This window comes from Teleopsis dalmanni, chromosome 1, assembly GCF_002237135.1.
Source record: "Teleopsis dalmanni isolate 2A chromosome 1, ASM223713v2, whole genome shotgun sequence".
Taxonomy (NCBI): domain Eukaryota; kingdom Metazoa; phylum Arthropoda; class Insecta; order Diptera; family Diopsidae; genus Teleopsis; species Teleopsis dalmanni.
In genome coordinates, this window is record NC_051846.1 from 210,826,998 (window position 1) to 210,839,065 (window position 12,068).

At 30.8% G+C, this 12,068-nt stretch overlaps 2 protein-coding genes across 2 annotated transcripts; both read right to left on the reverse strand.

The window, feature by feature from the left end:
* Window positions 1-2,963: 2,963 nt before the first annotated feature.
* On the reverse strand, window positions 2,964-4,167 carry LOC119671730 (probable isoaspartyl peptidase/L-asparaginase GA20639). Its single transcript, XM_038082491.1, has one exon. It carries the CDS (start codon window positions 4,099-4,101, stop codon window positions 3,031-3,033), a length of 1,071 nt encoding a protein of 356 aa, XP_037938419.1. The 5' UTR covers window positions 4,102-4,167; the 3' UTR covers window positions 2,964-3,030.
* Window positions 4,168-5,341: 1,174 nt separating this feature from the next.
* LOC119671732 (glutathione hydrolase 1 proenzyme-like) lies at window positions 5,342-8,981 on the reverse strand (the record flags this gene model as incomplete). The annotated part of the gene is given in 6 exon segments (XM_038082492.1): window positions 5,342-6,039; window positions 6,103-6,343; window positions 6,399-6,836; window positions 7,614-8,007; window positions 8,539-8,753; window positions 8,821-8,981. Coding segments are annotated over 6 exon segments (1,740 nt in total), but the record flags the coding sequence as incomplete, so codon positions are not given.
* Between the last annotated feature and the right edge of the window lie 3,087 nt (window positions 8,982-12,068).

Below are 12,068 nucleotides of genomic sequence, written 5' to 3' on the forward strand. Positions count from 1 at the left end.
AATTGAAGAAACATTTTGCATTCTACATTTTCAATTAATCTCAAAGACAACCAAGCAAAATAAATTTATCTGCCCAAATAAATCTCATTAAATACTTGATACGATTTTGATACTTGACGATTTTGTAAGAAATTAAAATACGCACAACATCAGAAAGTTATCTCAGGTGGACGTTGAGTGATAAGTGATTTACACAATATTTATCGATTCAAAATTAATAAAATGTTCTATTTTTATTGCTAAATATAGACTATCGACTATATAGTCTTACACTTTGTAAACTTCCGAAGACCAAATTGTTGCAAAATCCATTAATAGAAAATTAATAAACAACTGAAAACAACTATTTATATATCTTATATATCTATATATATTTTACTTTATGATAAGAATCATTTCAAGGACTCCAAAGGCAACCCCTCTATAGTGGCTTTTCAATATTATGTTATGAAGAAGGAAATTTGAAGGTCGCTTATGCTTTTAGTAAAAATCTACTACAGTTCGAATTATAAAAGTGGTTCGCCAACGAATATTGGAAGATCCATTCCACTATTCATATGTTATTCATCATTCAAAATATCTCAGTCTGTCATAGGAAGAAAGACTGTAACTTACATCACATGCACACATCAATGGAATGAACTAATGTTCATGTTGCCACTCGGAGCAGGCAGGTGCTCTCTTACACGATCGCTGACCAACTTTTTTCATAAAGGCGTTGGTTGGCATGTACATCAATTAGCGATTTTTTGCCGTTTCGGTACCACATTCCTCACAAGAACCCTAGTATAGAAGAGTAGAGACTAAATTCATTACAAAGGCGTAATTACCCATTTTTTATCACTGTTGATGCCTAATTAAATATATGTATAAATATAATTTATAAATTCTTTGCTTATGGAACTATTTTTTGTATTCTTTAACTGTATGATCCCTTTCGATCATAAATCATTATTCATATTTATATCTCTTAGTTTCGGTTTGTGTTGATTGAGGATATCACTTTCTTCATTTTTTCTTCATGCTTTACCTGTTTTTTCTTTATGATCCTGTTTTTGTGATCAGTGGTGTCATTCCTATTGATCTACAGGCCTATGAACGGAGGTTACGCTGCGAGCAGAGATCAGCAAATAATTCAACCGACATCAACATATGAAAGAAGAAGCCTTCCTGACCTTGCAACGACGATGGATCACTGATTTCATTACTATGTCACACAGTTCGTTTTTGGTCACATATATATTCGAATATTTTCGAAAATATCTATATGTAATGAAAAAAGCAGTGCAACCTAAATGATTATACTGCCAAACCGACGGAGAAAATGCTGAGCATTAATTATTAAACTGTGACAGATGGCATGGAGAACTTAACTAAAAGGGAAAATATGGCACTTCACTGTCGAGAATATCATTGGAGTGACCGAATGAAGGTATGATCGAATAATTAGAATAAAATCGTGACATTCATCGAATATGTGCTCTGGAAACGAAATAAGACCTAGACGCAAACTGAAATTAAGCGAAACGTAATCTGGAGACCTTAGAAATCAGAACTAGAGTGAGAGCCTGGACACATATTCTACAATAAACATATAGCATATATAGCTAAAAAATGCATCTTACCTGAAAAAAAGAAATGTCAAAATATTAATAAAGTATTAATAAATATTTTCAGTGAAATAACATCAATATCCTTTCGAAAAGAAAATCTGTTAGATAAAAGAGATTAAATGAAGAAATATCTTTATAAAGCTCAATTAAGTAATTTGATTTTTTTTTAGATATTATTTATTTACCTTATTTTTATTATCATTAATAATTATTATTAATATTGTAATTATTATACAATAATTTTATTATTTTATTTAAAGCTAACATTATTTTTTAATTAAATCTATTTTAAAATTATAAAGCACAAACAAAAACTGTTAATTACTTCGAAAATATGTACAACTTTAAACAACAGATGGCGCTAAAACATGTTTGCCAAGTATTCAAGTCACAAACCATATTGTTAAGTTCTCTTACTTTTTCACCCTGTGAAAGTGATTATGAATCGCAACACATATACACAATTATTTGTTTAAATTGTAACTTTTTGTGAGTAATAACTAGTGTTTTAATTAAAATATTTTCGTATTAAGTGATTATTTTATAAGTTGCAATTTTATTTGGTAGTACTCTTTGTTTCTCATTTTCCAAATATTTGCACAAAATTTTTAATATGGCAACATTGCAATGAATAAAGAAAATAAATAAATACAAATTTAACACCAAAATAAACATAAAATATATAAAAATAATAATACGAATAAAATTTAAAATTATCATATTTGTACAAATATCTTCATCTAGTTCTGTGATTAAATCTGCTTGCCAATTAATAGAATACGACGCTAAGGATAATGGATTTGTGCAGTTTAACAACTATTTTCCCTATATATTTCTAAACGCATTTATTTAGAGTATGAAACCATTTTTATTTTATTATTCATATATATGTAAATTAAAAAATTTTCTACTTTTTAGTTCACACAATATCATATATACAATAGCACGATGTGTAATGTAAATACCAGTGGTAATCCGTCTTACAAAACAGACACGTAACGTACGCTACGATGCCGTTGTCACAAAAATGATATTTATTTAAATTCTGAGTGATTTTTTAATGTCCTAGATCGAACATTTAAGAATTACTTAGCGTAACTGTTAAAGTAACCCTAAGTATTAATCTCACTGCCATACTTTAGTTAGGTACGGCACAGTAGCTGCTTTATGGAAGACTAAGTAATGATACTAAGGCTGAATATAGTACCAATATTAAATAATAATATATTACAGTGTAGTAATATAGTAACTCTTATACCGTAAATAAAATACTTGCTTTGTCATTTTCAAATTTTACATGTAAATATTACATTTTTGTTAATGTTTTTTTTATCAAAAGATATACTTTGCTTTATACTTTATACAAAAAATGTTGATATAAAAACTTAAAATATCTAAATAATATTTAAATTCATACTTAAATGAATGGCTCTGTAAGAACTTCACCATGATTAATTCCATAATGCATACTACCGTCGCGCACATACGCCCAACCCATGCGCTTTGAATTCCAATCTATGCCAACATTACCTTTAGCATCGATAGTAATAGCTCCACAGCCACCAAGTACTCGCTTTTTCATATCGCTTAACACTTCTGATGTAGCTTCCTGTGCGCTCTTCCCTTGTAATTCTATTTTCTGTATGATTCTTTGAGCTAAATTAAAACGCATTATAGCTTCACCGTAGCCAGTTGTTGAAACACCTCCATATAAACTATCGGCATATGTACCACAACCCAATAGCGGTGTATCACCAATACGTCCCGCTACTTTACCTGTAATTCCACCAGTCGACGTGGCTGCTGCTATATTTCCTTCGCTATCAATCGCAACAGCACCTACTGTGCCAGGCTCTCCAAATGTATTCAACTCATTGACTACGGGTAATTCTGTTGGTGCGTTTGCTAAATTTTCATCAGTTTTGCTTAATTTTTTAAATTCAGCTAACGCTAAACGTGCTTGTGGTGTAACCAAAGTGCCCGACAAAACTTCATTGAAACCATGTTTTTTGGCAAATATTTGTGCGCTTTCACCACCGAGAAAAGTATGACCACTTTTTTCCATTACACATCGTGCCACCGATATTGGATGCAATAAATCATGCAGCAATGTAACGCAACCTGCACGTAATTTACTGCCTTCCATTATGCTCGCCTCTAGTTCTACATTACCTTCAATATTGAGACATGACCCAAAACCGGCATTGAAGTTCTCATCCGCTTCCAATGCTCGTACGGCCGCTTCTACTGCGTCAAGAGCATTTGTACTAGGCGATGCTGCCTCTTTCAATAGTTGAGGCATCGCTAAACGCAGCGCAATTTTCATACCTTTTAGTTTGCCGAGAACACGGTCATCACTAATGTCACCAGCGCCACCGTGTACTATGAGTACAGGATTAACCATCTTTGAGATATGTTTTAAATTTTTCTGGTCTCTGAAGTAATTTTTTGAAATTAAAAAGCAAAGTTCTTTACTTCTTATCAGCATCAACAGTTTATGACTTGTTTGTTTGTTTTGTTATCAAAAGAAGAAAAAAAAACAAGAAAAAAAATGCACTTTTCAGGGTTGCATTTGTATAATTTAAAATATTGACGTACGTATAAAGCAATGACACTCGTACCTCAACATGCTGTGGGGAATTTGAAGCGCAGCGATTTTTAATGACTTAATATATATATGAACTGAATAATACAAACTGAATAAAAGTTTAAATTTATTATCATAAATTATGTTGGTTCTATCTGTATCATGAAATATAAGGTATTATAATTAAATATATATATATATGAATAAAAATATTAGTGGTTCATGTGAAGATAAATACATATTATGATTTCATTAAGAATGCAGATATTTCTTGCATTGAGACTATTAACTCCTCTTTAATTTATATATGTACAGAAATTAATTTTAGCTCTATCATTAGATATTTATTGTCATTGATTAGTATTCACCACTAGTCAACTCGATCAGTTAGTTGTATTTTATTTGACTCTGTTAAATTGTTAAAGCACATATAAAATAATATATCTACAATCATGCACACATCCACTATGTCAAATTTTTATTCGATTGTGAGTGGAACTTGGAAAACTTTCCCATAAGCTTCTTTTGAGTGGCAATCTCTCATTCTCATCTTTGCAAAAGCCCATTATTCATACACCATATACTTAATAATTGCCTTACTTGACACTTGCTCAACAAATTTTACCTACCAGAATATAAGGAAAACATAATTTATTATAATACATTATATAAAAATGTGTCAAAATCTGCAAGTTAGTCAATTGTAATAGTTCAGCTATAAGCCTTGGCACCTATCGCTCGATTTCTTTCTTTAGTAATTATAATAAATAAAAATGATTATTTTAATCAATCAGATAATAATGTGTTATTAATTATAAATATTACGATTCAAATCTATATACCTTTATCACAATTGCATACAACCATCATATAGCTCATATGCATATAGCTCATATGTAGCAAATCACCACAAGCATTTTTCAATGGTAAAAAAAAAACTAAAACTGGTAATAATTTTATAACGAGTTTAAGTAGCACTAGTAGAAAAAAAAAATAATAAACTAGTAATTATCTATTCTAGTAATGCTGAAAGTAACTTGCAATTATTTCAATTAATTTAATTTGTTAATAAAGAAAATAAATGTTTTTAAAATAATAATAAAAAATTTATTTAAGGTACTATGGTATAAAACATATATAACTAAATGTACATATATATAAAATTTTATGTGTAGATATAAAATATACCACATTATCTCTCCTAAATATCATGGAATGTTTGTGGCTTAAATGGCAATTATATGGCCTTTTAAATTACTCTTAAATTATCTATATTACAATTTGGGATAAATTATTTATCTTATCTGGTGACAATAATTATATATTGCAATAATAACTAAATATATACATATCTCACTGCTTTAAACAACATTAGATGAAACATTAGATAACAAAGACTAAAATAACTATAGAATTTAATATATTTACATGAAGGTAGAATTATTCTTAAATTGATATAGCAATAATTACTATTACAGAAGTCCTGAGATAGAAGTTTACAATGACTTAAACAAGCACTTTTTGAGAAAGTTAGTTTTGTTCCTATTTCTAATGTTGCATTTTATTCTTTGCTTGTAACTGCACTTTACTACCCACACGTCTGTGATCATAGAAGGGTTCAGGTATACCATCGCGTACGCCTATTGCTGTTACAGCAGCAAAGCCAGTTCCAGCTCCTAAAACATTTAAGTCGTGGCCCACTTTTCGTAAGTAGTTTTGTACACTTTGAGGTACTTTAGATTCAGTATCTATAACCATTGGAGCCAGTTGATGATGTATACGTCCGCCATCTATAGCTTCAGACAATGTATCATTGAAGATAAGATATTTAATGATAGCCTAAAAAATATAAGTAAGAGTAGAGCAGTGAAGTTATGAACCTTACTAAGATTTTTATCTTACCGATACGACAGATGTGGTAATTTTAGTGCCACCAGCTGCACCAACCAGCATACGCACATTACCATTTTTATCCAGTACAATAGCTGGACACATAGATGACATAGGTCGTTTACCGGGCTTAATGTAATTTGCTGGAGATGCCGGAACACCAAAACTATTTATTACGCCCGGTGTAGAGAAATCATCCATTTCATCATTCAAAATTATACCAGTACGTTTTGAAGCTACTTTTGAACCAAAACTGTAAAAATTGTTCGGTTAATTTATAAAATTATTTAGTATTTGAAGTTATTTACTAGTTATTAACAGTACTCGTTATAGTTACTGCATCACCGTTTGGCGCTAAGACAGCCATATTTGCAGTGCCATGATCTTCCTCTACTGTGAAGTTCGCACCGTAGTATGCATAATCATTAAAAGTTTTGTCATCCAAAATTAGAGAACGAATTTCTGCAGCGAAATCGTGACTTAATAAATTAATCAAGGTTTCGTTTATTGTCTGACTCATTTCCGATTCGTTCTGTAAATCACCCAAATTGGACCTTTGCCCATAGGCATGCTTGAACGTTTCGATCACACGTTGCCAGTAAATATCATGGTCTTCTGTATAACGTTCACTGAGCACATTAAGCATAAAAGCAATTAATGGACCACTGGATGGTAGTGGAGTTGTGTATAATGTATAGCCACCAGTTATATTTGCTACCACATGGTGAGTATCTTCCCAGCTAACTCTGAAAAACAAATTAGTTTAGTAATTTAGTATATTATTTATTTGGATACACTGGAAAAAAACACATTTTATTTTATTTTTTGAAAAATAATAACTTAATTATTTAAAAATTCCATTATTTTACATTGACGTTGTGAGAACATTTGAGGTTATTCAACATATAAATTTTTGATAGTAAAGAGAGTAAAAATCGAAACAATTCTACTAATGTGTCTAAAATTGATGATGTTATGTCGTTCCAACAGCTTTGTTGAATGGTGAACTCATTGGAGGTTTACCATTTTTCTCCAATAATAATCGGAGGTGAATAAGAGCTGTAATAAGCAACACTTAATAGTGGTAAGGTAGTGGTTTCAGAGAGTAAAATTACCCGCAGTGGAAACTACATGTTTACTATAGTTTTAAGCTGTGATTGTAAGGTGGTGAAGAAATTTTTTGAGATTTACTAAACATATCTCTAAAAGAAGAGAAAGATTTTGAAAAGAAAGAAGAAAAAAAACCTATGCAACTTTTTTCTTATGGTTATTTTGAAGTTTAAGATTCTATTTTTCCTATAGTTTTCTATAGTTTATAATAAAATCTATTGTCTCGTATATTTCTTTTGAAAGTATGAAAGAGGGAGAGAGTTAGAACTTTTCATTTTTCTGATATTTATGAAATTTCAAGGTATATAATATTAAAAGATACAATGTAGAGAGTGAGAGAGTGGAGAGAAAGAGTATCAACAAATAATTCGTTATTAAGTTCCTAAATATTATTATTTATGAGTGTAACTTACTTGTAATTTTTCAAATCGTCTTCTGTTATAATACCACCTAATTCTTGGATATCCTCCGCAAACATTTTACCAATTTCACCTCCATCATACATTGTACCCACGCCATCATTAGCAATGGTGTTTAAGGTCTCGCCAAGTTTTGTACGCTTCATGGTATCACCTTCTACGTACAATGAACCATCTGGCTTCACGAATATTTCGGACATTGAGGGTTCATTTCGTATTTCTGTTTCTTTTGATGCTAGTGCAGCTGCTAGATATTTAGAAACGTAGTGTCCTTCTAAGCATAGTTTTATTGTTGGTTGGAATAGTGTCTTCCATGGCAAGCGACCATATTTCTTATGCAGTTCCCAGTAGCCCAGCAGTTCACCGGGCACAGCGCCAGCACGCGCCCCTTAGAACAAAAATATAATTAATTTAATAATCGCACTTATTATGTTAAAGGCGCATTATACAAATTAAGCTAATCATTTCAGAAATTGGGTATCATAAAACTGAGCTATTTTAGTTAATAATAAGTTATAAACATTAATGTGTAAAATAATAAAGATGCAAGATAAAATATTTTTGAAGTTGATTGTATTTCGTAATAATAAGAAATGTGCCATTAAAAACAAATTAAGATAACTTAATAATGTGTGAAAAAAGTTAATAGTATTTATTTCGCTGTGGACAGCTGTTGTTGTTGTGTCGGCATAACTAAACGACTATTGCGAAACATGCAAAACCTAGGGTTCTCTTAGCTTTAATGGTTTGAAATATAAATTTCTGAATATATAATAGATAGATAGATCATTTCCGCACTGGGACTATAATCTAATAGGAGACAATTAGTATATCTAATCAGAATATCGCTCGTTCCTCATATCAGACATATATTAGACATATATATATTAGTTATCAGAAGTTATGGTACGAAACATACCTGTAACAGCAGTTTGTCCTAAAAACATATCCTTATGTGCGGCTGCAGGTGCAGATTCTCGAGCTATTAATGTCTCAATTTTTCTGGAAGATTTTTGATAGACCGTTGCTACGAAACCACCACCAATTCCCATGCTATGTGGTAACAATGCACCTTCACAGAGTAGCGTCGCTATGGCTGCATCCACTGCCGAGCCACCATCATCGAGCATATGACTACATTCATTTTAATTTTTATATTCATTTTTTGTATATATGCATACATTTTTTTTCAGTCACATACCTGCCAACTTCTGCACAGCCTCTGCCATTTGACACAACTGCAGCTACAATTAGTCCTTCTTTATTCTTGCTCTTTAGACCAAATACCAGACCTAATGTTAGTGCGGCTACCAAAATAGCAGCGATGACAACTATTATCACAAACTTTTTATTACAAACCAATCTATCAATGAAAATAAACATATGTATAATAAATAAATCTATTATTGATCTGTAGGGTTTTTAAAAATAAGGCCTTATAGTATTGCCAATATAGATGTAAAATCAAAAGTCTGCAAACATTCGTAGAAGTTGAAATGAAGTGTTTGGTACGTAAACAAAAGCCGGCAGTTCAATGTCTTATTAAGCTTATTATTTCTCGGAAAACTGGAACATCATTAGGTATAAGTGATGGCAGATAGTTCTACATGTTATGGAATATATCCAACGATAACGTGGATGTAGCCCTGGCGGCCTCAACAAAAGTTGGTGGGAATATCTTACCATATCTTATGTACTATATACCGTATCTTATGTACTATATACCTTAGATTTGGGCTTACCATAATAGTATTTGTTCTAGAAGTTAAAGGAATCATGCGTGAACAGCATATTCCCTCTCTACAACAACATCGTAATAAAGTTACTTAACACTCTCATTAGTTTGATAGTAGAGCTGATTCACTCTGAAGTCCGTGCAAGACATTGATTTAAAATTTAGATTTAATAGGGTTTTTATACTATAATAATTGCAATTACTATATATTTTAAAGAGCTGGATTTTAGTTTCTCAAGTTTAAGTGAGTTCAATACAGAAGTTATCGAATCGGTACAAATATTGGTACAAATATAAATGTCTTATTATTACCAAATTTTAAAACACTTAATTGCTATTGAAACCATTGTTTAATATAATATTAGAATCCGTAAATCAAAAAAGACTTATGTATACTGGCTTTATAAATATTTTTATGGTTAGCCATAAAGATAAATATAATGGAAAAACTTGTGCCATTGAATGAATAAAAGCTTATCAGGTATTTTATACTTCCCATACTTTCGATTGACTTTTTATAATGCTATAAATAATATATTGGACTTTTCCTAGAATAGTTCTAATACGTAAATAAGAAAAATATATTAACAGTTTCAAAGTCAAAAATTAGAACCAGGTATGGTTGATTTTTGATATGATAATGCGATATTTTAATCATATATACTCCATACTTATATCTCTTAGATTCCACTAATACACAATAGGTGGTTATCTCCGCACTTGAGATAATGGTCACTCAGACCCTAGGATCTGGGGCCATTTCGATAGAAGAGTAAAGCTTAAAAGAACGTTGATTACAAGTGAAAATAGGGTAAAGCTCAGTATATTCGTTATATAGTGCAATCTCATTTTATTCTAACCGATGTAGCAAATACTGCACTATATTTGATCGTTCATAATATTTATGAATAAAACAAAAAAATTACATTAAAAAGGCCAGTGACGTCTAATTAAATTTGCACACCTTATCATAAACGATTACATTTTCAACACGTCACACTCAATAGTTTTCAGACAATTCATGTCTAGATCAGATATAAAACGTGTGTACACCGCACATACAATAATTGCTTCGGTAGAATCAGATAAAGCAATTATAGTGCGAATATTTTTCTCACTTTTCATATAATTATTGATTGTAAATCAATTGTACATGACTTTTAACTTTAAAAGCGAGTCATTAGAAGTGTGCGGTCGTTCCAGATCGTACGAATTTAATACGTGATAGATTAATAGTATTTTTGGGTATTACAGTTGAAGTGTCCATACCATTAACAAGTTATGCAGTTCTTATTTATATAAAAAAACTAATCAGTAATGTTCTATATTTAAATATATTTAATATTCTCAAGTGTTGATATTGGTAAGTAGAACCGCTATTATTCACTAGGACCTATATAGGAATATCAAATGTGCTCGTACAAGGGTTCTACTTTTATTGTAAAAATGCAGAGTGGAGCGCAGATAAAATAATTTATTATCAATTTTCTTTTATACTACAAAAGAAATATCTTCAATGTTATAATAACAGTTCAATTAAAATTTAAAAAAGGTTAGGTTATTATGGTGACGTTGAATTTAGGTCAGATGAGCTATTGCGTTGCCGCATACAACTTGAAGGACTTAAAACCATTTCGAATCATTAATGAAGCCCAAGATGCTATGAAAATAAAGTCTCATCAAAAGTAATTGTAAAAGGAATATTCAATCTTCGACATTGAATAATCAATAAACAGATTATAAGACTTAGGTATAGGAATAAACGGGGTACTAGTTCCCAACCGAGGGGACCATGATTGATCTTTTGTGCTGCAACAGACCCTAACCGAACAGAAGACATTCCGCCTTCCGAATGAAAGCCAGAATGTCAGCGGTTGAGGACCTCCTAATGTCAGAAATTGACAGTAGTTCTTAACCTAATCAGTTCTCACCAGTGAGTACAGTTGCCAGTATATCGCTAATCCTTATCAACTTGTATATAACTATTTTATATCAGTAAAGTTTTCAAATACTTGAAATTTACATATACTTGAGGAAATATCAAGTTCTCTAATAGCTACATTGCAACGATATCGGCACCTCTTCCATCGTCTCTCACGTTCGCCTCCACTACTAAAGATATCGAAAAATTGTATATAGAAAGTGAAATCACATCATTTTCAGTAAACTGATGATAGGTTTATCACTCTCTTAAATGATGAAACATAGTTTTTCAATTGAATTAAGATTATTGTACGTAATATTGTTAAAAGTCATAACGAGAAGGTATCGGGAGTTTCAGATACAATATTGCATTATATTTACAAGGTGTTTTTTTTAATAATAGTGGATTGCTTCAAGGTCGCTTTGGTAATCAGTTGTGAAATATTTTAACTGATTTAAAAGAATAATAAATCCGTTATAGAAAACAAAGTGCATTGGTTTAATTTTTGAATTTTGGAGTCTCCACTTTGATTAAACGTTTTATCAGCCGTTATCAGTTTCTAAAATGACGTCAACAAAAATTTCATTTACTCATATATGTTTATTATTATTTATTAGTGTAATGTGATGTTAAAATTCCAAAATTAATTTTTAATAACAATTACTTTATCTTTTGATGTTTCTGTTGTTCTTGATAAAAACTCCTCATCGGTATGTGAACTATTGTAAGAATTTATTTGGAGATATTTCCATTATTTCCATTGACAAAAATTTTTAATTAGTGTTATTGA

Excerpts from the sequence above, each read along its gene's own strand:
- LOC119671730 (XM_038082491.1), bottom strand. The coding sequence starts at position 4,101 with ATGCTGATAAGAAGTAAAGAACTTTGCTTTTTAATTTCAAAAAATTAC.